This window comes from Athalia rosae, chromosome 2 (genome assembly GCF_917208135.1).
Source record: "Athalia rosae chromosome 2, iyAthRosa1.1, whole genome shotgun sequence".
In the NCBI taxonomy this organism is placed as follows: Eukaryota; Metazoa; Arthropoda; class Insecta; order Hymenoptera; family Athaliidae; genus Athalia; species Athalia rosae.
The window spans coordinates 257,060-281,626 of NC_064027.1; the positions used below are offsets into that span (position 1 = coordinate 257,060).

Below are 24,567 nucleotides of genomic sequence, written 5' to 3' on the forward strand. Positions count from 1 at the left end.
TGCTTTTCTTACGTATTTTGATTTCCGGAATCCGAATCTAAAAGAAAAATTGATCTATATCTAAAATCGACCGAGTTATCGCCAATTTTCAGCTTTTTGGGGTCAAAAATAAGAAATTGATTTTTTAGTCTATTTTACTGTAATTTGAGCTCAGGAATCCGAATCTGGAAGAAAAATGGATCTGTCTTCAAAAATGACCGGATTATCCCCATTTTGTTGCATTTTTTGGCATAAATTTGAGGATATCTCGAAGGGAAAAAATCGTAGCTCAATTTGGACAACGGATTCGTGTTCCTGAGGTCAAAATACATAAGAAAAGTGCCATACGATCAATTTTTAAAAATGAAAATTTTTGGTCAAAATTTGAAAAAATCGCAAGGGGTACCCCTTGGAAAAATCTCAAATTTTTACCAAAAATTTTCATTTTTAAAAATTGATCGTATGGCACTTTTCTTATGTATTTTGACCTCAGGAACACGAATCCGTTGTCCAAATTGAGCTACGATTTTTTCCCTTCGAGATATCCTCAAATTTATGCCAAAAAATGCAACAAAATGAGGATAACTCGGTCATTTTTGCAGATAGATCAATTTTTCTTTCGGATTCGGATTCCCGAGCTCCAATTACATTGATATAGACTAAAAAATCAATTTTCTATTTTTGACCCCAAAAAGCTGAAAATTGGCGATAACTCGGTCAATTTTAGATATAGATCAATTTTTCTTTCAGATTCGGATTCCTGAGATCAAAATACGTAAGAAAAGCATATTAAACATAATTAAAAAAATGATTCATCTTTTGCTCAAAAATCGAATTGTTTTCTGGTTCTTCAAGAGTAATCTCACATATGATCAGTTCCGAAATCCAAGTCTGAAAGTCAAAATCAACTACTCATTCAATTGATCGAGTAATCATCAATTGTTCGCTGTTGGGAGCAGAAAAGTTATAAGAAATATCGATTGGTTTCGGTCGTAGACCCACTTTCATTCGTCACAATCCATGCATGGGTCGAAATATTCGTATATCTCGGTCTACGAGGGAACCCAAGCTTAGCTGGAGTCAGGTAGCCACGGGCGCGCGGTTTGTTGTGGGGCGTCACCTCTACTCAGCCCCGAAGGTGACGTCTCACAACAAAGCGCTACGCTGCTGGCTACCTGACTCCGGCAAAGCTCCGGCTCCCCGACTCAGTTTCAATTTTAAGTCAAAAAAAGAGCATGTCAATTTTTGATTTGATACTTGAATGACAAAAATAATAGGAAAAAAATGTTGAACAGTGAACGATTAAAAAACAATCACAATCGATAATTTTTAGATATTTTCTATGATTTTTGACCAAAAAAAAATTTTATTGCTGGAATCACCCCACTTGATTAATTATTTATTCAAAAAACGAGTAGGCTACCTCAAAATATCAAGTAAAACATTTTTTCCACATTTAAAAAATTTTCTATTTTTATAAGGTACAAATTCTGCCCCCATGCTAAGAAAATGAAAAAAAAATGTTTATTCAACCCACCCTAATACGCAGAGTTTTAAGATACGAGGAGCCGCGGATCGCCAAATCGCGTTGCCAATTGTGGCGAGTAAGAGAAAAAAAATTCCGTAACCTATTCGTGTCTCTCTTCATTACCGGAGGCTTGAAGCGATAAATTTAGTCGAGTCATATATTACGGTCGTTCCGTAGGATGTTGAATTAACCCTCCGAAAACCTGGAACACCTATTCCGACGTAACGTGAATTTTAACACCCCCTATCGAGCCGAGACACGTTGCGTAACGGCGTTTGACACACGTGAGATTTAATCAAACCCATGGTTTCACCCGCGAGCGACGATCTAATGCCGTTAATGCTGGGTCTTCTCCGAGAATTTCCATCAATTTTCTTTGTTCATCTTCTCTGTATTTTTTCCTCAATATCCGGCGATTCCACTCGCCAATTTTGTGTGTAATTGTTAAAGAAAATGCCGTAGACGCGAAAATTCGTAATTTGACCGTTCTGTTTTTTTTGTGTGTTTCAAGGCTTGTGCTACCAAGATGCGGTGCACATAACGGCGATACTGGGCGAGAGCGTGGTATTCAACTGCCACGTGGAGTTCCCGGGTGAGCACCCCGTGCCCTACGTCCTCCAGTGGGAGAAGAAGGTAGGCGAAACGGTACGATATCGGCCACCATCCTCTCTGCTCTGTCCGTGAGTTAAAGGCGAGGGCTGCTTCAGGAGAATCGAAATCCCGCCAGTATCAAATCCTCAACCATTCTCTCAGCCTCCCCCCGAACAACCCTCTCTTACGCCGAATTTATCGCGAATCGGTCTCCGAACCGGCGCTGAATTTTCAATCGTTTTCAAAAACGACGAGAAAATCACTCCGAGTTTACCACGATACCTGAATCGGAATATCGAACGATTCATGCACGGATCGTGTTTGACGTGAAATAAAAAAGAACAATAGTTTTATGAGTTATCGAAGGTAATTCATATTTATCGGCAATACTCGACTTTTGAGTCCATATACCTAGGAAGATGAACACCACCAATTTTTCATGTCCTGGTCCTTCCCAAAATACGAGAATATCGAACATCCCGAATTGATACCACGGATCGAGACTTCCGCGGCCCTCTAGCCGTAATGTTGTTGGAACTTAATTATCGTTGATGACTCTATTTTGATTTCGATGATTTTTGGCTTACATTTTATTTGCTGGCGAACGAGACACACGCCTCCGTTAATCGGATAATATCATCTTTAGCTTTCGATCTATCCGGAATGGAGAGAGCAGAGTCTGTTCATGGATAAATTGTCATTCGGTACAATAATCACCGACATCAATAACAATAACAATAATGACGATAATAATTACACGAATGACGATGACGATGACGATGACGATGTCGGCTCACCTAACTTAATATCGTATAGAATCATTCGCATCCGATGTTACCCGGACCTACCCGATAATAATAACTAATAGGTACTTACGGTACCAACGTAACGATCGGATCGATTTACCGTTTGAATAATCAAACATTGCACACGTATTCCGGTCAACGTTGCATCATCAGAGTTTTAAACTATCGGCACAATTATCAAACCTCGTAAGGGATATCTCACAAGTCACCGATCATTGCCACTATATCGCGTCACTCGCGCCAATCCTCCGACTCTCGCACTCTTTTTTCTTCATATTCCATCTACGTTTATACAATAGGGTACGGTGTGTTTTTATCTCGTCTCCGACTCTCTAACCTGGTTTTTCAAGCCTTGCATGCCATAGAAATTTTACGCCGCTACAATTATTCGTTTTCTTCCTCTTCTCTTTATCGTTAGTTTCATCTCATTGTCAGATTAATCAGTTTGCCCACGCTGCACTTGTGTCCTAAAGATTCTCACGCACCGAATTCGACGATAGTCTAAATTGGCCGATAAAAATTATATACCGTGCAAAAGAATATTCACGACACGTTTTGCAGTGGAACAAAACTAGTGCTTTTTTCGTATGCATGTAACGATCATTTTAGTCAATTATCTCTCAGTATTCGTTGACATTGTGTAAGATGGTGCGTACAGGTCGAGGAATGTTACAATGCAACACTTGGAAATCGATGATGTTTGGCGAAACCCCGTACTTTGTATGTACAATGTTCGGAGGGAGCGAGAAAATTCCAGAGGGGGACGATTCCTGACCGGATGGGCTGAATATTTGACCATTCTACGTTATTCAAAGTACATATATTCGTCCGGCAGACAGTGCGCACTCGCACGGTATACATATATAAATAGTTGAATTTATTCCCCTGTACGACGTTCGTTTTACTAGGCACGTATATATCGTTACGAATGGTCGGGAATCTTGCGGTCACGAAACGTTGCATTCGCAGTTGGTCGACTTTTTATTTCCTATTATTCCGTCTCCGACGTAAAACTCTCGTTCCGCAGATCCAAACGGTGAGTATTCCCGATCGGATTACGCGCTCTCGACCCTGGACGAGACAATTTCACGTATAACGATTGATATGGGACACGTGCAATAAGCGGGAACAAACGCGCGTGGACGTCCGAAAAACTGATTCCAACGAAACAACACGAGACGCCGAATCGAAGGAACATCGCGTATCCGATAGTGGGGATTTTATTTAGTCGCGTACGAAAGGCACCTTTTTCCCGTTCGGTAAGGCCAAATTGACCTACGAGATTACGTGAGGACTTGGAAACTCCGCATCATCCACTGCGTCTTGCGGATGTTTTTGAAAGAGAAAAAGAGAAAGAAAAGAAAAAAAAAAATCCGACCCGAATGGAGTCGTGCGAACTGCAAAGTTCTTCGGTAGTATGGGTATGCGTACGTAACCGGAGCGTATTAAGCTGTTTCTGTGCGGTGCGCGCGGTTTAAAATCAATAGGAAGGCTACAGATTTCTAGAACGACGTGAATAACTAGAGGTCTGCTGGAATAGCAGAGAATAGCTATGTATAAGCATATGCGGACCACGTTCGTAAATACCTGCACATTGTTTACCGCTTCGGCGGGCAAATATTCCCGGCCTGATTTCCAGCCTATGAACTAAACCTTACGTACATAAATAGCTATCTATATTTACGTAAAATCACCCCCATCGGCATGTATACGTACATGTATTTTTGTATCCCGCTATAAAAAACACACAAAGAATAAGTTTCACGTACGTAGACAAACATTTTTAGCACACGTTGCAATATCTGCGCGGAAAACGAGATGGAATCAAAAACGAATCCCATTTATAACCGGAGCTTTTCGACGTACGTACATTATGTATATTACGTGTACATTATGTATGCATATTATCGTTGGTACAACCATCATTATGTAATTTTTTTGTATGAAGAGGAAATTTCACGAAGCCAAAGTCAGCCGTACCTGGAATACTCCGTGGATTGAAAACTCTTTGGACAGATTACACGTAATAATAAAACGAGATCCAAATTTCCGGCTGTGAATATTATTTAACATTATTTGCGCCGATATTTTTTGGTTTCTTTCGATTCTATTTTTTGTAGCTGTCAGCTGCAGGTTGAACGAATTCCGCGGGGTTACCATTAGTATGGAAATAGACGAAGGTGGAGGAGGCACCCCACAGTCGGCACCTGTAACAATTTAATACCCCCGCTGTACGAAGTCCCGCGCACCTTCTTTCGCAACTTCTGCAACAATATCGCTAACCCAGCCGTTCATACGAGCGCACAGGTATACTTCCGAAACTCCGATGGTGAGAAACTTTGTCACGGTTCGGAAAAGGCGCGCAACCTCCATCGTCGATATTACGGCGCGCGTAATTTTGTCACCCATCCCGTAAATTCAAGTTCCGCTCGCCTCGTACGTAACGACAGTAAAGATAATGACGACGACGATCATAATGATAATGCGGGAAACTTTCGCGCCGCACATCTACACGTGCGAATAATTCTTCGTTTGCAGAAACGGTAGATTTCCTCTACAAACGAGCCAAGGGGCCCCCCCATCAGGTTTACTAACGACGCAATCGACGATTACGATGAAACGAATGAGTAGAATCGCAAAGATAACGATTAAATGAATTAAAAAATTTGTCGGAGGACAGCGATTATTCGTACATGAGTACGATGCGAGTATATTCGCCGAAGTACAATCAATATTCGCGAACTTACGACGAAATTGGTTTCGACAAAATCCCGCGATGGCACTTCCGGAAACAATCGATTCGTTCCTCAAATTGCATCGCATGTCTGTCCGAATCGCAGCCTTTGCAATTCCGCGATCGCGAACATTGAGATCGATCTACATCGGTATCCGCAGCCAACGGCAGATCCTGGCAGTGAATTGTTGCCGCTCAAAATCTGGATTTTTGTAATGTTCGTGAAAATAAACGATCGACAGCATTCGTCGTCACGTTAAGTTTGATTAATTCACGATTACGAATCGACCTGCACGCTTCTGGCTCGGGCCCCTGCGCACCTCCGGACGATGGTATGTAATTGGATTTTCATACGGAGGATGTGTTTCGCGATTAAAGCGCGGAAAAGGGTGTCTTTCAATCGGCGAATTTTCCCGTGCCACATCGTAGCTTTGTTTGCTTGTACACGCCACTCCCTGAACTCGTGTATATCGACCTGCGGCCGTTTCCATCCAACCAAAGCACTATTTAATTCAATAGAAAAAGAGAGAAGTAGGTAGACTTGTATAGACACATATACGGATGCGAGTCATGAGTAGTAGACTCACCTAGAGCTGGGTCTTACACGTATACGTAGTATTTCCGAGGATCGTGCGATTCCACCGTGAAACCGGGTAGGCGGATGCCTAGGTATACGTACCTCGTACCACACACGTCCGCTGATCGGAAAACGTTATACGTACGCGCGTAGATTCATACGTAGGTACCACATAGGTCTACCTACGTGCGCATATATCGCCGCGAAAATTGCTCCGCGCCGATAACGCGGTTCGCTCCGATGCAGCTGCGCTACGATAATGTACGTACCGTACGCCTATAGACCGGGTGCAGGTATGTGAACCTGAAACCAAAAATCGGAAACTCCGAGGCCCAACAGCCTCCGCTGACGTCTCGTCGAGAATTTTCATCACCGCGTTGCTGCCGCGACGACCAAAAAATATTATACGCCAGGGAAGGAACAAAAAATGCAGAGTCGTACGAGTAAGCGATGAAAAATGGAAAAATGCGGTCGTCTGTACGTATGTAATGTACAGCTGAATACTGCAATCCCCTTTTCGAGTGTATTATTTTATTACAGATCTTTCATTTTCGATACCTGTTACGGTATATTCCCAGTTTCCGGTGGAGAAAACTTTACGGAGGAAGAAATTCCAATTGTACTGTATTTCGATTCGCTACAGAGAATTACGGAAAACCTCACCTTTCTATTGCAAATACGAGTTTGGTTTTTCTGTTTAACCTGGTCGTTTTTATTATCCTATGCTAATGCTGCGGTGTGCTCGCATATTGCTGCGGAATCGCGTGGTATCGCGGGTAATTTGTCGCAGGCGGTCGTACACGCCCGTTCCAGTTGGGTCAATATAGGATACCGTATAAATCAGAGGTATGATTTCTACATGATATTCCATGAGCAACCCCGCTTACTACACGCTCCGATCAATCGTCAATTGTCATACTTCGTATCGCCTCGATATCGAACAGAATTCGAACCCACGTGTTTGAACGGTGATCAAAGAGTTGTTCGTAAAGAGTATTTTTCTTTTTTTTTTTTTACCATATTAATAGAAATTTCGGGAGCCACGATCGACCAAATCGGGGGAATAGTCCGGTAGCCAGGGATATAGGATGAAAATGACGGCGGAGGGTCGGTGAATTTTGATCGGGTCATTCGAGTCTAGCGGTGGCGATGGATCGTCGAACGGTTCTGACCTACTCAACTCTTCGAAGACCCTCGAAAAGTCCAAGTGCAAGTGCAATCGGATCAAAGATTTTCACCGCTATCCTCTCGCTTTGCTCTTGACTCGTTACTCTTCACTGCGCCGTAACAGCTCTTGAGGACTCTTTCGACCTAAGCTGCCGCTGCCGCTGCTGCCGCTTGTGCGGTTACGACGTCGCGACGACTCAACTTCCACCTATTGTACGTACGTACGTATACCTACGCCTTACATTCTCCATTTCGGCGGCGACATCTGCGACACGCACACCCGAACGCAAAAATATCATTCCTACCCTACCCCGGCAAACGCATCCCTGTCAGGTGTTTTACCGGTGAGAACCACTGCGCAAAGATATCGATTCGGCGTTCAACGGTTAAACCCGAGGTTAAACCCTTAGTTGGGTGCAGTTGGCTTAAAAATAGGGCAAACCACCACCACCGCCGCCACCACCGCCACCGTCACCGTATCAGAATGCAATGGAATCGGTCGTTTGGTGATCCAAGAGCGATAAACTAGTTACGGATGTATCGCTGAGGGACGGACAGAAACACCGCAGCGACACGGTGGTCAAAGGGCAGAAAATACCTTTTCTGCAAACTTGATCGATAATCGACTCGACGAGATGAGTCTATGCGTAGATAGGGATGATCGATAAATTGAAATCCGTAGGCTGGCGAACTCTGCACGGGTGCGGGATCATTGCAAATTCAATTCATTTCCAACAATAATCATCGATCTTTTCATCGAGTGGCGCATAATTCAAACGGAAATCACATGTACGGAAGTATATCAGATACAGTTGTAACTACTTCAACGAACAATTAAACCTCCCCGATTCTGTTCCCGCTTAATATCATATTATACGAATAAATTTGCGCGACCATACACACCTAGTTAGAGCATAATAACGAGTACCTACGCTTATATGTATACACGGATTCGCAATAATTATCGTAATTAATACTCCGATCAACGAAGAGGTATTCACCGTAATTAAAGAAGTATTGGAATCACGCACATGACAAGTATACGCCGCTTCAACCGACTTTAATCATCGAATCAATGACGAGTAATTATTTCGAAAAATGCGTAAACCTCATGGCTCTTGTGTGAACAACGACCCGACGTTTTACGAAAATGGATGGTACAGAGGGCGGGGGGATGGGGCGACGGGGGGAGCACGGCGAAAAATAAAGCTCGAATCTCGCGAATGGAGCAGCAGTGGCCGGGTCGAGTTGTTATACCGCTCGTTATACATTCCTATGTACGTACATGCGTGGGTGCATACGTATGTGTTGCACGTACCATAGATGCATGCATGGAAAAACTTTCGTAACGTGTACGTAAGGGTGCTCCAGAAATCAGGATTGCGAAGCCTAAAAGTAAGAGGATAAGTCCACAGAGCTTGCGTATGAACCCACTGACCTAGTTACGGTACACCCTTGCAAACCTATACCTACCATTCACCCCCACTGAAAATGCTTCTCCGCATATGCGGAACAATAATACGAATACAGGTAGAATCGCGGAGGAGTATCGCGTTACAAAGCACCTTGTGGGTCGAAGCCGATGGTAAGAAAATAAAAAAAAAGGTGGCGTATACGTGCGTTCACGAGTCGGCGAGCCTCTAGCGAAAAGGAGGAAATGGAAATGAAAAATATATGGAAACAAAATAGTTATAAGGAGACGAGGGAAAATGCGAAAGAACGAATCGGCTGATGTAGGTCGCCGCCGTCGTCGCCGCGTACACTCTTCACCTTGATAAATTTATTTCAGTTTCGTGCACGCGAGCAAATGGTACGAGACGCGTATATCTGATGTACACACTTACGTACACGGTATTGTATGCTCGGTACGTGTGCGGTGGCTCGTACGTGCCACGCGAGGCCTTGCACGCTCGCGCCGAAAGAGAAAATCCCAAAAGGTAGCGAAGAATATGTCACGAGAAATAGTTGATAAGAACCCACGGGTCCGAGGGTTTTGCCTGAGACCACGGTGTACTTGCTGGGGGGTTTTCCCGCGAGGAGGAAAAAAGAAACGCAAAAATAATTGCGATCTGGGGCGATGGGGGGCCGCCAACCATCATCGACACTTTGGCGATACGCAAATGCATCCACTTCCACCGAATGGCATGTTGTACTTATATCTATTTGCATGTTCGATAATTTTGATGACTGGACACGCGATATTGCCGCTACTTACGCTCGATCATCGTTTATTGAATTAATCGTCCGTACATGTAACTACATATTCATATGTACACGTAATTATTGCACATAGTTACATGTACATATTTAGAGCACGAAAACTGTCGATTAGCGTGTGATATTCGAATGACTGCAGGTAGTGACCGAATGACCGGTAGCGACTAAACCTTCTACGGGGAAAAAGAGAAATGGTTCGATGTGAACGGCATTTTCGTCAAAATCTATATCAAACGTCGCATCGTTGTTTGCTCATTTTCATGTTTGAGGTCATACAAGTTACGGTTATGATATCTTTGTTAATCGTTAAGAATACACTCGTACAAACATATCGCCGGTATTCGAGTCACCGCGGCAACCACCGGCTGGTCTAAGGATTTCGTCATTGCGAAACGAAAGCACAACCACGGAAGGATAATTTTTCGAAAAAATGAACTTTCGACCGATGAAACGCTGACTCGAATATCGACGTCCAAGAGGCAATTCGTTTATGTGGTGCGTTGGTGTTGGTGTAAGGGGCAGGAAATACCGATATACATATGGTACGAGTCGTATCCAACCCACAGTGGAGATGGCTACGAAGGTCGTGTTTCCAAGGTCAGCCCGAATTCACCCTACGGAGTCGCCAGTCTCAACTTGACCAACATTCGGGAGAGTGATCAAGGATGGTACGAGTGCAAGGTGGTTTTTTTGAACCGATCGCCGAACAGTCACAAAAACGGCACCTGGTTCCACCTGGACGTTCACGGTAAGTAGATTATTTTTCCCCTTACGAACATTATCGACTATTCCTACCAAGAGTGCACAGAAGCATTGCTCCCGGTGACTTTGCGCGTAATCCCCCAACGGTTCGTACTCGTAAACTCACCGCGCTGAGGTGAGGTAGTTTTACGGCGTTGTGGGAGATGGTTGTATTCCTGTTTTTGATGGAAGTTGGGTACCAGCTGAAACGAGAGCTTATTACCGGTTACTTTCCGCCGCGAGTTGAAAAAGAGGGGGTTCAGGGTGGAGGAAGATGAATTGAGAAAGAGAAACATTTGGATAGCCGTTTTAATGCACTCAAAGAATTCAAAGCGAGCAGCCAGCGGAGGTCGACGTAAAATCGACGATAGAAAGTACTCGAAACCTTTTGTCTCTCTAAAAGTCGTAAAGTTTGCGCTCGTGCCTGTCTCGCCTCTAACGGTTATAAATGCTTCCGAGTCTGCGGCACGGTAGCCCGCAGATGAAGAAACCTGAAGCGCGCATCGACGACCAACAATCAACCCAATCGCTTTTTCCAACATTTTTCTTCCACTATTTCTACTTCTGTTTCACGCCCCCTGGCTTCCTTTCATTTTCTACCGTTTTTTCCTTCTGCCACGGTCCGTCTCTCTTTCCATTCGAAAACAAAACCGAACTCGCTCCGCACATATAACGACAACGTGATAGACAGGGGTTCGCGGGGTCAGACCGATGCGAGATCTCTTCCGCCGCTAAGGAGAATTTAACGATTATGGATGAACCCTCGACCAATCTCCACGTGTGAGGATTCGATGTTAACTCATTTTCGTGCTAATATCAAGATTTGCGCCAATTATGCGATGCGCCACGATAACTTACGCTCAATCATTCCCCTTCCCATGATTCCAATCGAAACAGATTTTCAATGTTATCGACATCGCAATTAAGTAGTGTAAAATTATTGAAATTTTTCATTTGCATCAACTGGCGAGTAGGTATTTCCCGAGTGAATTCCTCCCGATTTCAGTCGTCTTTCCCAATGATTCGTTCAATTTAGCAGGATGTTTGGGATGAGTTTCGAATGTAATTGTTTATTTATTTTTCAAAGCTCCTCCACGATTCAGCATTACCCCCGAGGACGTAATCTACGTGAATCTTGGCGATGCGATAATTCTGAATTGTCAAGCGGAAGGCACTCCGACACCGGAAATCTTTTGGTACAAGGATGCCAACCCGGTAGAACCCTCGGGTACAATCGGAATCTTCAATGACGGTACGGAACTTCGCATTGCTACGATCCGAAACGAAGATATCGGCGATTACACGTGCATAGCCAGGAACGGCGAGGGGCAAATCAGCCACACAGCGCGAGTCATCATCGCAGGTGAGTCTTCGGAAAGTTTATTCCGTCAAATTGACATCGAACAGCGGGGGCAAACAAAGTGTACTCGTTCGTCATCGCGTTTGTTCGAGTCGTGAAAATAGTTGTTAATTTTGTCAAGTGAATCACTTGAACGGAGGGTCGCGCGTAACCGACGAACAAATAATATCCCAAATATGCCAGTTCCGTTCGTTTGACGATTGCGAGCGCTGGATATTTATTTGCGAAGCTCGATTCCCGAACTCCCGTGGAAGATAGATAGCGACGTGATCTGCCTCGTCAACCGATAGTGACGAGTCCAAAGGATCAAAGGCACCGTCATTACGGGTCAGACAAACAAAATAGTAGCTGCCGCAGGCGTCGATCTAATTTCCAACTTCCGTCGTCCGCGGTGCGGCGTATGCGATTCCATATCACACATCCTGCCCAGTGGCAAACAAAGAGAGTTTCGGGATAAAAAAACGGACGAGCATACCGCGGATGATCTTCAAACTAACGTAATTGAAAAAACAACGTGACGACGACGATTGAATTTTTTGGTTTCTTACAGCAAGTCTGGGATTCGCCGATTTATCACCGCGATTATACCGCGTACAGATCGCCGCAAAGTATGCGAAATTCTAATGCTTAAAGACTGAGTCGGGAATCCCTACTATAATCTTGTCGATCACCGGCGAACCGCCGCGGTAGGTACCAATGCCCCTGTCCGGACGACCTGCCTTCTCTGACTCGAGCGTTATTTTATACAGAATTAGGATATGCTAGACTTTCGCTTCATCTTCGTTCGTCCTTGGTTCCGTCCTTGCTGCGTCGTCGATATCTACACTCCGCTCGAAGTTAGGAAACTTTTAAACGTGACACCTCCGATCCCCTCTCTCTATTCCTCTTGGTGCTCATCTCTCCGTCTGCCGAGAAAAAAAAGTTGAGGCGGGAGAACGGCGGAGGAATGAACAAGACTTTAGGAAAGGGATTACGAAACATCGTAGAATTGAACGAGGACAACCAGAGATGGGGTGAGACAACGAGGTATTTTAAAACTTGCGAGTTTTCATCACGGAAGTGTTCTCCCTGATTCATAAAGTACCTTATACCCTACACCAACAATCCAACCGTCGCCTCGCTAGCCGCCACTTCCTTCCTCCCCCGCACCGACTCACTTTACCGTTATACACTCGCTTCCCCTACCAATATTATAATGTATCGTCGTCGTTGGCTGGTATAAGGCATTGATCGAAACAACGACAAAGAGAAGTTTGAAACTTGGGGGCTTGCAAATATTCAGAAAATATTCACCCTCCGTATCTCTTGTTGACTAGCGCAAACTCTGCCAAGTTGTTCAGGGACTCGGGAGGCTCCGTAGTTCTCGGCCGACACTTGCGAACGAGGAATTTCAAAAGCGCTAGGTGTTGAAATTCAGTGGCTTAGGTCTTCTCGCGCTCACGCATCCCTTGTGCAGGAATCTCACACAGGTGTGTACACTGTGGACTGACTCGGTGTTCCATTTTGCGATACAGGTGGAGCGGTCATCATGGCACCACCGATAAATCAAACCAAACTCGAAGGTGAGAAGGTCGAATTTTCTTGCGAAGCGAAAGCACTTCCTGGCAACGTCACGGTACGTTGGTTCCGCGAGGGTGCTCCAGTCAAAGAAGTTGCCGCCCTGGAAACGAGATTCACCATCAAAATGGACGGCAGCCTCGTAGTCAACCCTGTGAGCGCCGACGACTCGGGACAATATTTATGCGAAGTTACCAACGGCATCGGCGAACCTCAGAGTGCCAGCGCTTATCTCAACGTCGAATGTCAGTATGCTGCTCCTTCTACCGTCCGTTGTCTGCGACTTTCCCATTGCGCTTCGCCGCGAGTTTAATCGAAAAACTCTATGAACTTACAGATCCAGCGAAGGTGACGTTCACGCCAACTGTTCAGTATCTCCCCTTTCGTTTGGCGGGGGTTGTCCAGTGCTACATAAAGTCGAATCCTCCTCTCCAGTATGTGACGTGGACGAAGGACAAACGGCTACTGGAGCCTTACCAAACGAAAGATATCGTAATTATGAACAACGGCTCACTACTGTTTACAAGGGTCAGTGAAAACCATCAGGGTAGGTACACTTGTACTCCCTACAACGCTCAAGGTACGCAGGGAAGTTCTGGACCCATGGAAGTACTTGTACGAAAACCACCGGTCTTCACCCTTGAACCTGAGGGGATGTATCAACGAAAAGTCGGAGAAAATGTCGAAATGCACTGCGACGCTCAGGGCGCCGAGGGCACGCAAAATCCAACCATACAATGGCAACGCGTGAGATATTTTCGACCGTCGTTTTTACTGAATTAATTTCAACTGATTATTCGAGTTTTCTGCTGAACTCTCATTATTGTCTCTATTTGAAGAGGGATGGCTCGGCGCTGCAACGTAATCGCGCTAAAATCGTTGGGGGCAATTTGACCATCGAGGGCCTGAGGCGGACAGATTTCGGCTTCTATCAATGCGTTGCCACGAACGAAGTTGCAACAATCGTTGTCGGGACGCAACTTGTCATCGAAGGAAGTCAACCGCATGCCCCGTACAACGTTTCCGGCAACGCCACCGAGTTTTCGGTGACCTTGACTTGGCTACCGGGAAATTCAGGGGGCCCGGACTACAAACAGGATTACACGATCTGGTAATAACGTCCGCACTGTCGGTAACTAATCAACTTATTTGACGATTAAAATACCATCGATGATAAGTTTTGTACAACTTCCATGATATATTCCGGTTTCCAATCGACTGATGAAATCTGCTCCCGTGCATTTCAACGAAATGAAAGTAAAAGTTGAATAGCAGCGAAAAATGTATCATACGTATAATGCCTAGAAAATGTTTTCCTCGATATTCCTACGTTGATTCAAACTTTCCGACTTATTCTTTCGAATCACCTATATTCAGAGTAAATAGGTTCGGTACGTTTTGCGACATTGCAGGTACCGAGAATCCGGAACTTCGGAATGGACGACGATTCCAGTGACGCCATCGGGCAGCACAGAGGTGACCATCAACAGGCTATCTCCGGCAACTGTTTACGAGTTTCAAGTAGTTGGTAAAAACGCTCTCGGCGATGGAATGCTTAGTAAAGTGATCACGATTCGAACAAGGGGTGAGCGGTTTCAAAGTTTTACACTCTTCCAATGCGCTAACCGTGGACGTTGATTATTCTACCGAGTTGAAGGAAAGTAAAAATAAGCGAGATGAGTTTGGCACGATCTGCCCTCGTTACCACATAAATTTTCATGACGAGACTTCGCATAGTCGTGTGGTTTTTTAGTATCACTAGATTTGAGAATAAAAGTTCTTGCGCCAGCCATTTTCTATCACATTATTCTTGACACGTTTTCTTAAAATGCCGGCTCACTAGACATCGGATTACCGTCTTCAGGAACTTCGTCGGCTGGTCAGGGTGGTCCAGCTGCTGCCCCCGACCAAAGTGGTAAGATCTTTTGAAAATAAGAAAAAAAAAAAAAAAACCGGGTCGAGATATGGAATCTGGATCAGCCGGTGATCTGTTGGTAATAATAGTGGAGGGATTCGCGTTTTTATTTCGATTATAAATACTCCACACGCCCATCGCTGTATCTACATTTGTTACCCTTTTTCTCCGATTTATTTGTCATCTAGCCCGTATTATCCATTCTCTGTGACTCCGCAAGTATTTCCCCTTCGTCCTGTAATATAACTAACAGCAAAATTGACAAAACGAATTGACAGTTTTCAGACCATTCCTAATTCACATTCCCTCATTGACAACCCGTATTTTCTCTTATTTCAGACGTTTTTGATAATAGTACTCAGATTTTACCGACTGATTCCACAGGAAATCCCGTCAATCCAACGACCGTGCGTCCAAAAGGTATAATTTTCAATTTTTTTACTTTCATTGTGATTTGACGTTTCTTTATTTTCTACCCCCCGTTGGTTATTCGATATTTTTCGTTACCCCGTTTCCGTTTCGCATAAGAAGTCGAAAACGCCTGTTTTGCGATAGAAAGGGAAAACAGAAGTCAGAAGGAGAAACGAAAGTCCAAGGTTTTCCAAATAAAATTCAACCCGCGTACGATAAACGAAGAAGTATTCAAGGATAAACTTTGAACGTGAAAAAAATCACCGCAGACTCGAACGTTATTATTACCTGTAAAACTGGAGTTTTACGGTAGTAGCTACGTTGCGCTCGGAATTGCATCTGCCTATGTCGATACCGTAGGTGCAGTAGCAGCAGCAGCAGCAACCGCGATGCAGATTCTCGTCACGCGTGCGGTGCCCGCGTTGCGGTTTATACAAGTGCAAGAGCGATACGTGTTACGCGCAATCACTTTTATGATTCAGACGCTCGCACTCTCGTAGTGAACGGCTAAATTCATCCAGCGGGATAGCGTACAAGTGAGCTTACTTAGTGAAGGCCAAAGGCGCGTCGAGGGCGTCAAATTTCTACCCTGCCTCTGGTATAATATGAACGGAAAACATGACTACACACGTCTAATATAGCTACATGCATACGTACGTATACGGATATGCATTATGCATACGGTATCGTAGCAACAGAAGCATCAGCTCAAATCCGTTTACTCAACAACATGGAATAACAGAAATAGCTTATCGCCGTATTATATTAATTCCGAGAACGGCATAGAACGTCGGTACCTACACGGTATACGCATAGCCACGTCTGAGGATATAATTTTGTCAGCCTGGCGGTACGTGCTGCTGTTGCTGCTGCAAGACCCTATAAGTGCTCAATTAGATATTCCATACTCGGTACTATTCTATTTAATTACGAAGCATTCCGTTACGCAATATGTATAATGTATATCAGGACCTGCACCGGGTCCCCCAAAGAATTTGACCGTCACGGAAATCAGCAATGGGTTTCTGATCACGTGGCAACAACCGGCGGAAAGACATCACCTCATACAATACTACACCATAAAGTACAAGACCGATGGACAATGGAAAACGCTCAACAAGGGACAAATCAGACCCGAAGACACCAGCTACTTAGGTAAAACAGATCTTCGTCTTTAATTGTGATTCCCGATTAAGGCGGCGTGAATTTCCTGATCACGGTGTACGTGGTAGAGCAAATCATTGAAATGTTTCATCATAAAGGGCAGATGTCGTATGACGTGCGCGATTGTTGTAGGTAACCGTTCACCTTCGCCATTCGGTTATATATTCTCTATGAACAATACCATAGTCTACACAGCTACGTATCTCAGTAATGAATATTGTATGTATAGGTATATGCATGTACATTACACCTCGCACCTGACTTATGAGATTAGTATTCAAGCGGGAAGGAATTCTCGACGGCAATATCGTAGCCGGTAGCATAGGTAGAGTTGCGTGCATATAACGATCGTGGCAAAAGCGAGCGGGAGTTTGAATCATACGTTGCCCTTGTATTTTCTATATTAATTAAATTCGCTCCCGTACGAGCTATTGGTACCCACATAAGTTTGCATACCCATCCCGGTATATGCATACGAACACCCGCGAATACATCAAAGATTCTCTACAGGTATAAGACGACACGTTTATTCGAAAACTCGAGGCTTCGCCTTCTACGCGGTATCTTTGACCTCATAATTCTTCGTCACGCGCGACAATCGATTTCATTTCAACATCGATGAATATGTGCTACTCGTTAACTCTATTCGAATTCCGCAGTGTAATTGCAAATTGATTGAAAGAACTGCATCGCATTCTTATTGTTGTTGTTTTTTTTTTTTTTTTTTTTTTTTTTCAATGCGATTAATTATTCTTTGTCGGTAGTTAAAAATCTCGTCGGAGGACGTACGTACCACTTCCAAGTGTTCGCCAATTCGGCGACTAACTACGGAGCAAGTGACCAGGTCAAGTTTCCGGTACCAGCGCGAGTTAAGCACAAAGCTATAACGGCAGGAGTCGTCGGAGGAATCCTCTTCTTCATCGTAGCGATTATACTGAGTATATGCGCTGTCAAGATATGCAACAAAAGGAAACGACGAAAACAGGAGAAAGGTACGGTTCGTTGTTATTCGAAACTGGATCACAGTATTGTTACTATTATAGCATTCGCTCGTATCTTCGCTTACGGTCATTCGCTCATCGGCAGTCCAATAACTCCAGAAGAATTTTCATCTGTCACGTCTCATACCTCTACAATACAATTATTCTCACAACAGTTTACGAATCACGGAGTGCTTTTGTCATTTCAAATCTCATTTCGATCGAAAATATTCTGCAACGTGTCATTCCTGTAATCATGGTAGCATCTTTCTGGACCTTGAAAAAACGCAGGTCCCTCGCCAGCCTAGTTTTGGGGAAAATCGGAATGCGAGTAGGCAACTGGAGGAAAAGAGATGCATATTTCCATGAACAAATGGGATTTTGAGCCTGGGAGTGGTCTGCGTATTTTCTGTGTTCAACGTTGCGATGAGGGGTTTTGGCGGATGACGTTAGCGCGGAACAGGCGAGCACCAGACATCTGAACACGTACTTGTTTAACATAGTTTTGTAACATTGTAGAACTGCTTTCAGCGTATAACATGGTGGCCTGCCGAGTCACTGATTCAAGGAACGGCGCAGGGCAGGGTCCCCAGGGAACAGTGCCTTTGAAAAAGTGAGTGTTTCAGTGTTACTTCTCGGAAAGTTATAATCCAGGTGTACCATGATATCGATAGAACTCGGATAGATCATACAATCATCATGGCCGAGTTGTACTTGCAAAATAATTCACAATCTCTGTTCGCAATCGTGGCCAGCGTCGGTTTCAGACTGTAACGGTTCGACGCACGTAGAATTTCGTTCGTCAATTCGTCAACGGGTTTTCCAAGGATCGCAACGATCGATGAAATAAATGTCGAACATGGTAATGATATGCGGATCGATTGACGCGCGTAAAGAGGGTGCGAATGAAAATAAACCTCGAGGGGCTGTTTTTCATTCACGGGCTTGAAAAATTTCAACGTGCGGAAACCATACCGATCCATACCGGTATATGATTTGGTGATGTAATCCTAATATACATATATCGATTATTGATATACGGCAGATGATATAAAAATCGACTCATTGGAAACTTTTGATACTATTGCAAGTACAATCTTAAGCTTATGATTAGTATGAAAATATATCTATAATGTTAGAGAAATGAATTTCTGATAGGTGACTGATTGGTACACAATTTACCATCTTATACGATAACGAGAAACCTTTTCACCATCAACAGTGAGATTCATACGCATAATATATTACAATGAATATGGATCTTGACGTGATTTATGTAACAATCGCTAGTATAGTCGATGAAAAAAGAAAAACTTTCCATTTCACTAGCTTGTTTGAAAGGCCATTCAAATCACAACCGACTAAGCTTCTAGAGATTTTGTTGACGAAGCAAAGACATGGAATGATCGACTAAAAATAAACCCCAAATAGATCAAAACCAATAAAATAAATGAAAATGGCGAGCAGGCAGACTTAACCGCAGCAGAGGTATTTTGGACGAGGAGAAGTGGCTTTTTGCGAGATTTTGTTTTTCTTCGAGAATCGAGCGGTATAAGCAAGTGCACATATACCAACTGAATGTATATATATTGTGTAGGTAACGCTGATATGAAATCAGCGGTCAGTTTGAGATACGGGGATGGTTACCGATAACTACCACGGGACAAAGCAAAAATATACAGGATAAGTTACCTTTATCTTCCGAACCGACAGGAGCCTAATCCGGCGGAAACGTAGTTTTCTCATCCATTTGGCACGCTCCGTCAGAGTCGGCCCCTCCCACTGTCTTCATTTTGCCCAGTACAGCGTGCTGATTGGATATGGAGACCGAACTAGGTTCCTCCCAGTTCGGGAGCCAGAGTTAACCCACTCTGTATATGGAAGGAAAAAAATGATTATTATTTAAAGGCATCCAAAAGTCCACAATACGACTGCAGTGATGCCTATTCTGGATTACCTTGATTTATTGCAAAAAATTTCGTTATAGTTAAATCCAAACAATAATTATCATTTCTACTTCTATTAATTCCTAGACATTCTACTTTAATGTTATGTTTATGGGATCGTTCCGATAAGTCCCACGGGTTTTCACACTTGGTTCTAATTTCCCACTACTGTATTAGTTATCGTTTACTCCTTCTCAATTATTTACAGTACAAATGTATAATTCTTTCATCATTACTTTCAACCGATATGGTTTCAAGATCACTCGTTGCGGTGTCCGTCACGAGACGACTACTCGTAAAAATAATGGTCAATCTTTACCGGATACATTTGAAAAAAGTATCAAGATAAATTTACGTATCGTGACGGGAGTGGTTCGTTTGGACAGAAATCGTTTGGACAGAATTCGTTTCTACAGAGAAAATTTGCCCATGGTTCGTTTGGACAGAGGAAATTTCGACTTAGGTTCGTTTGGACAGAAACTCATTTCTACAGCGAAAATGGATTCTGTCCAAACGAACCTAAGTCGGTTCGTTTGGACAGAATTCGTTTTAGCTGCCCAAATCACATTCTGTCCAAACGAACCCACTTAGGTTCGTTTGGACAGAATCCATTTTCGCTGTAGAAATGAGTTTCTGTCCAAACGAACCGACTTAGGTTCGTTTGGACAGAATATGATTTGGGTAGCAAAAATGAATTCTGTCCAAACGAACCGACTTAGGTACGTTTGGACAGAATATGATTTGGGCAGCGAAAACGAATTCTGCCCAAATACACTGACATGGGTTAGATTAGTTTATTTTCTGCCGATCGAATTAGGTTCGTTTTGACAGAATCTGATTTTTCTATACAAATGCAACGAAAACGGATTCTGCCCATATACGCTGACATGGGTTAGATTAGTTTATTTTCTACCGATCGAATTAGGTTTGTTTGAACAGAATCCGTTTTCGCTGCATTTGTACAGAAAGATCATATTCTGTCCAAACGTACCTAAGTCGGTTCGTTTGGACAGAATCCGTTTATACTGCAGAAATCAGTTTCTGTCCAAACGTACCTAAGTCGGTTCGTTTGGACAGAAACTCATTTCTACAGCGAAAATGGATTCTGTCCAAACGAACCTAAGTGGGTTCGTTTGGACAGAATGTGATTTGGGCAGCTAAAACGAATTCTGTCCAAACGAACCGACTTAGGTTCGTTTGGACAGAATCCATTTTCGCTGTAGAAACGAGTTTCTGTCCAAACGAACCTAAGTCGAAATTTCCTCTGTCCAAACGAACCATGGGCAAATTTTCTCTGTAGAAACGAATTCTGTCCAAACGATTTCTGTCCAAACGTACCTCACTCATCGTGACGACCCCCTTCGATTGTAGATATCGGACTGATTTCTTCCATTTATTTCTCGTCATATATACGAAACTATGTCAATGAAGATGAAAAAACATGAAAAGTGAATCCACCGCGGTCTACTGTCAAAAAACAATATCCAGAACGGGTTCGACGGTTCAGCCAGTGCCAGCGTGTATGATCGAGTATGAAACATACTAGTAACTGTTGAGATGAATGAAATTCAGGCTGCATTAGCGGTAATGTAGGAATAAAGTTGAAAAGAGAAAATATCAAATACTTTTGTTTCGAAATGAATTGGGACACACGCAACTAGGTGTCCATATTGTCCTCTGTGTTCTGTAGGTCGACAAACTTAAACTCGTGCGGCGAGTCAGTATCGACGCTGACCCGTTGCAGCCCGTTGAACCCGCAACCACAACAACCACTACTTCAGAAACCACTTCAACCACTTCCTCCGCAAGTAACCCCCGTCTGCACTGGCATTGCCACTGCAGCAACTGCCACGGCAAATGCCACTGCCACTGCCACTACGGCAACCTCGGAGCAGGTGTCCGAGGAGGCATCTTCGAATCGTGACCGTGAACATCACGCCCATCATGCCCATCACGCCCTCCATCTTGATAACAGAGATTACGAGAGCGTATTTATCATTGAGAGGCGGAACAGTAAGCCCAACCTTCGCTAACCAATCTAATTTGTACACGCTGATGTGTATGAGAACTATAAAAAAAATTCAACTGTAACACGATAATTAGGAGAAAAAAAAAAAAAAAAAAACCAAAACAAAGAATCCACGTGCCCGATTTGACCACGTCCATAGCGGTGATCGACCTAGCCAAAAATCTACAGATTCGGTAATAAAAAGAATAAAAAAACGCAATGATTATTGACCGGATCGGAGACCCACCGCAAGCGAAAGTATAAAGAACCAACACGACCGATGAATAAATTGCACATATTCACGCATCGTCTGGTGACCTATGCTTCCATTACCTGATACTAACACTGCTACCGTTACGCAAGGACAAGAACAAGAACTGCCAAACCTGTCAGACACCTACCGTCTGGTACCTACCGCTAGCCTCGGAGAGACATAATAGAAATACGGTCTGCTCAACGGGGAAATTTGATCCTCCACCTGCTGAATAGGAGTACTATCGCTGCTACTGCTACTTCTACTACCACACTAGTATCTTGGCTACTAAAACAACAACAACTAAACTACCGCTACTACTACTAATCCACTACTAATCTACCACTTAGGATGATTGTCATGACCGTAGATGAACGATACAGGCAAACGACTAGGATCACTAGTTCTTCCAGTCAGTACCCTACCTACCTGTTTGGCGGCTTAGGGAGTACATAGATAATTAATAGAGTATACATAGATACTGTATAGATTTATCATTATTTTCGTCATTACTGATTGTTATATAACTTTACGATGATTTGCCATCCGATTCCGTTCTTTTCAACCATTATTACCATTCATTTTATATCGTTGTCACTACCAAATGGTCAAGCGTGTATGTGTATTTATATTATACATATATATATATATTTATATCGATAGACCGAATGAGTTATTGTCATTATTCTCGTCATATCGAGCATTTATTTTCGCTCTACGTCACTGTGCATACGTAGGTATTTGTTCTCGCAATATCTTCTCTCAGTTTGAGGTACACCACACTCTTTGTTTAGGTGATGAATGTCACGCAATTATCATATTGGACGGTTTTTGTTCATACTTTTGCCCGGCAGAGAAATGTAGAAGGGTGTCTTAGCTCTTTGAACCGTACACCGGGCGGCTAACGTATAGCATCGAAGCAGACAGCTCTTGACCAACTGACCGAGTTCCGAACGCTTCGCTCTATCTGCATCGACTCACCGTAAACTCGCTCAACTGATTCGGTCTCTGTAATCTGTAGATTCCCCGTTACTCACTTGCCAAATAAATAGTCTACATTTTACACGTTCTGCACTTCGGATTCGATACCGGGGTGAAAGATTGACCCGTTTTCCCGGTTGTCACGAGCTCTGCCGACCCGCCATTGCGATGCATTTCTACCGTCTGATTTCGAAGATTGAGCAAAATTAGGAGTGGTGATTTTCTTTGCGGTCGCGACGCGGTACGAGGCCAAGTTGGTCGAGTTATCGATGAATATGTTCGTTCAAACTTCTCAAAACTCTAAATCATTTTTCTCGTTCTTTTCAGTTTCTCGATTCTAGATGCCCCATAAGAAGTAGGTACCCCCCATATTATCCCGCCCCCTAGTTGTATCCAGATACAATCTTATTGTCCCTATGTTTGTACGCATTCTCGGTACATTTGCATAAATACAGACAGTATACGTACGAATGATCGTTTTGTTCCTTCGCCCTTTGCGCGCGGTTCGGTATAGCCGTACAACCATACCTGTGATAATAATTACCCACTTTATCGGAGTTTTATCGGCATTCGATCACCAATAGGCATTTTTATCTGGATACATAAAAATATATATAAACTTGTTATACCCATACTACTGCTACTTATATGCAGCTCGTAATGTTTCAATTCTGACAATGAGTTTCTATCATAATAGTTTTACCTCCAATCGATATTCGTATTTCTATTCATTATCTTTCATTTGTTCCGTTCACCAAACGCTCTGAAGCTTTCCTGAATGACGCTACAAGTTTTTTAAACATACTTCTGTATTTGAATTTACAGAACACACTATGTATTTTTTTGTTTATTCAGTCTGTTGTTAATTTATTTGTCCATTCCTCTTTTATTTATTCTTTCATACGTTGACGCTCCTTTGTGGAATGGCTATTTGTATATACATCGTATATGCAAAAAAAATTCATTACCGAAGCTACCGCTCGCTCGGCTGCGAATGAAATGATGCTGCTTAAACTCAATTGACGCTCCAAGTATAGTTATAGAATTTAAATCACAAGATCCGCGTGCCGCAGTCGCAAACCGCCCTCTTGGGCCGTCTCTGCGGAGGATGTACCAAAATTAACAAATTCACCATCGGTATTTGATTACCGACATAGACGAGAATCGTGCACTTTTCCCGGATATTATTCACCAGAAAATCGAGAAATCAAGTTTTTACAGAGCTTTTTGTGGCTAAAGTATAAAATATGGTTTTACCGATTCACAAACCGTTACCACGTGGATCCATAGCACCAAAATCATCGTTTCGCCAGCGCATTATAATTGTCGCTATCATTACGGTCATTTTTATTATTAGATTCTCTCGCATCCGGTCGGGTATAAAATCGAAAATTTTTCATTTATCCGTTGCTCCCGTATCGAACTCACCACAACATCCCCCGAGATGGGGGAACCTCTCCCGATTATATTCCGGTGATATTACACGTATCGTACGTAATTTCGAAATCGATATCGCGCTTGAAACTTTGCGGCATCACGTTGCTCGATTATTTTTTTAACGCGTGTTATTTCGAAAGTTACATGCACGAATAAAATCGTCCCTTTGCAAAGGAGTTGCCGTTGAATCGTTGCAGCGGTCATACGTCCCCTTC

General features: G+C 43.4%; 1 protein-coding gene across 19 annotated transcripts in view; it reads left to right on the plus strand.

The window, feature by feature from the left end:
* The window catches only part of LOC105691495 (protein turtle), a 133,627-nt gene that overhangs the window by 105,484 nt on the left and 3,576 nt on the right, over window positions 1-24,567 (plus strand). For 7 of the 19 annotated variants that reach the window (XM_048649367.1, XM_048649371.1, XM_048649370.1 and 4 more), the window contains 11 exons: window positions 2,019-2,152; window positions 10,116-10,347; window positions 11,428-11,703; window positions 13,215-13,502; window positions 13,595-14,004; window positions 14,097-14,368; window positions 14,670-14,842; window positions 15,512-15,592; window positions 16,553-16,738; window positions 17,512-17,739; window positions 18,247-18,340. In XM_048649367.1, coding sequence (XP_048505324.1) covers window positions 2,019-2,152; window positions 10,116-10,347; window positions 11,428-11,703; window positions 13,215-13,502; window positions 13,595-14,004; window positions 14,097-14,368; window positions 14,670-14,842; window positions 15,512-15,592; window positions 16,553-16,738; window positions 17,512-17,739; window positions 18,247-18,340 — 2,374 coding nt within the window. Of the gene's footprint in view, window positions 1-2,018; window positions 2,153-10,115; window positions 10,348-11,427; window positions 11,704-13,214; window positions 13,503-13,594; window positions 14,005-14,096; window positions 14,369-14,669; window positions 14,843-15,100; window positions 15,173-15,511; window positions 15,593-16,552; window positions 16,739-17,511; window positions 17,740-18,246; window positions 18,341-21,363; window positions 21,829-23,242; window positions 23,271-24,567 lie in introns of those variants that run through there. The other 12 variants (XM_048649377.1, XM_048649385.1, XM_048649386.1 and 9 more) reach the window with 11 other exon arrangements.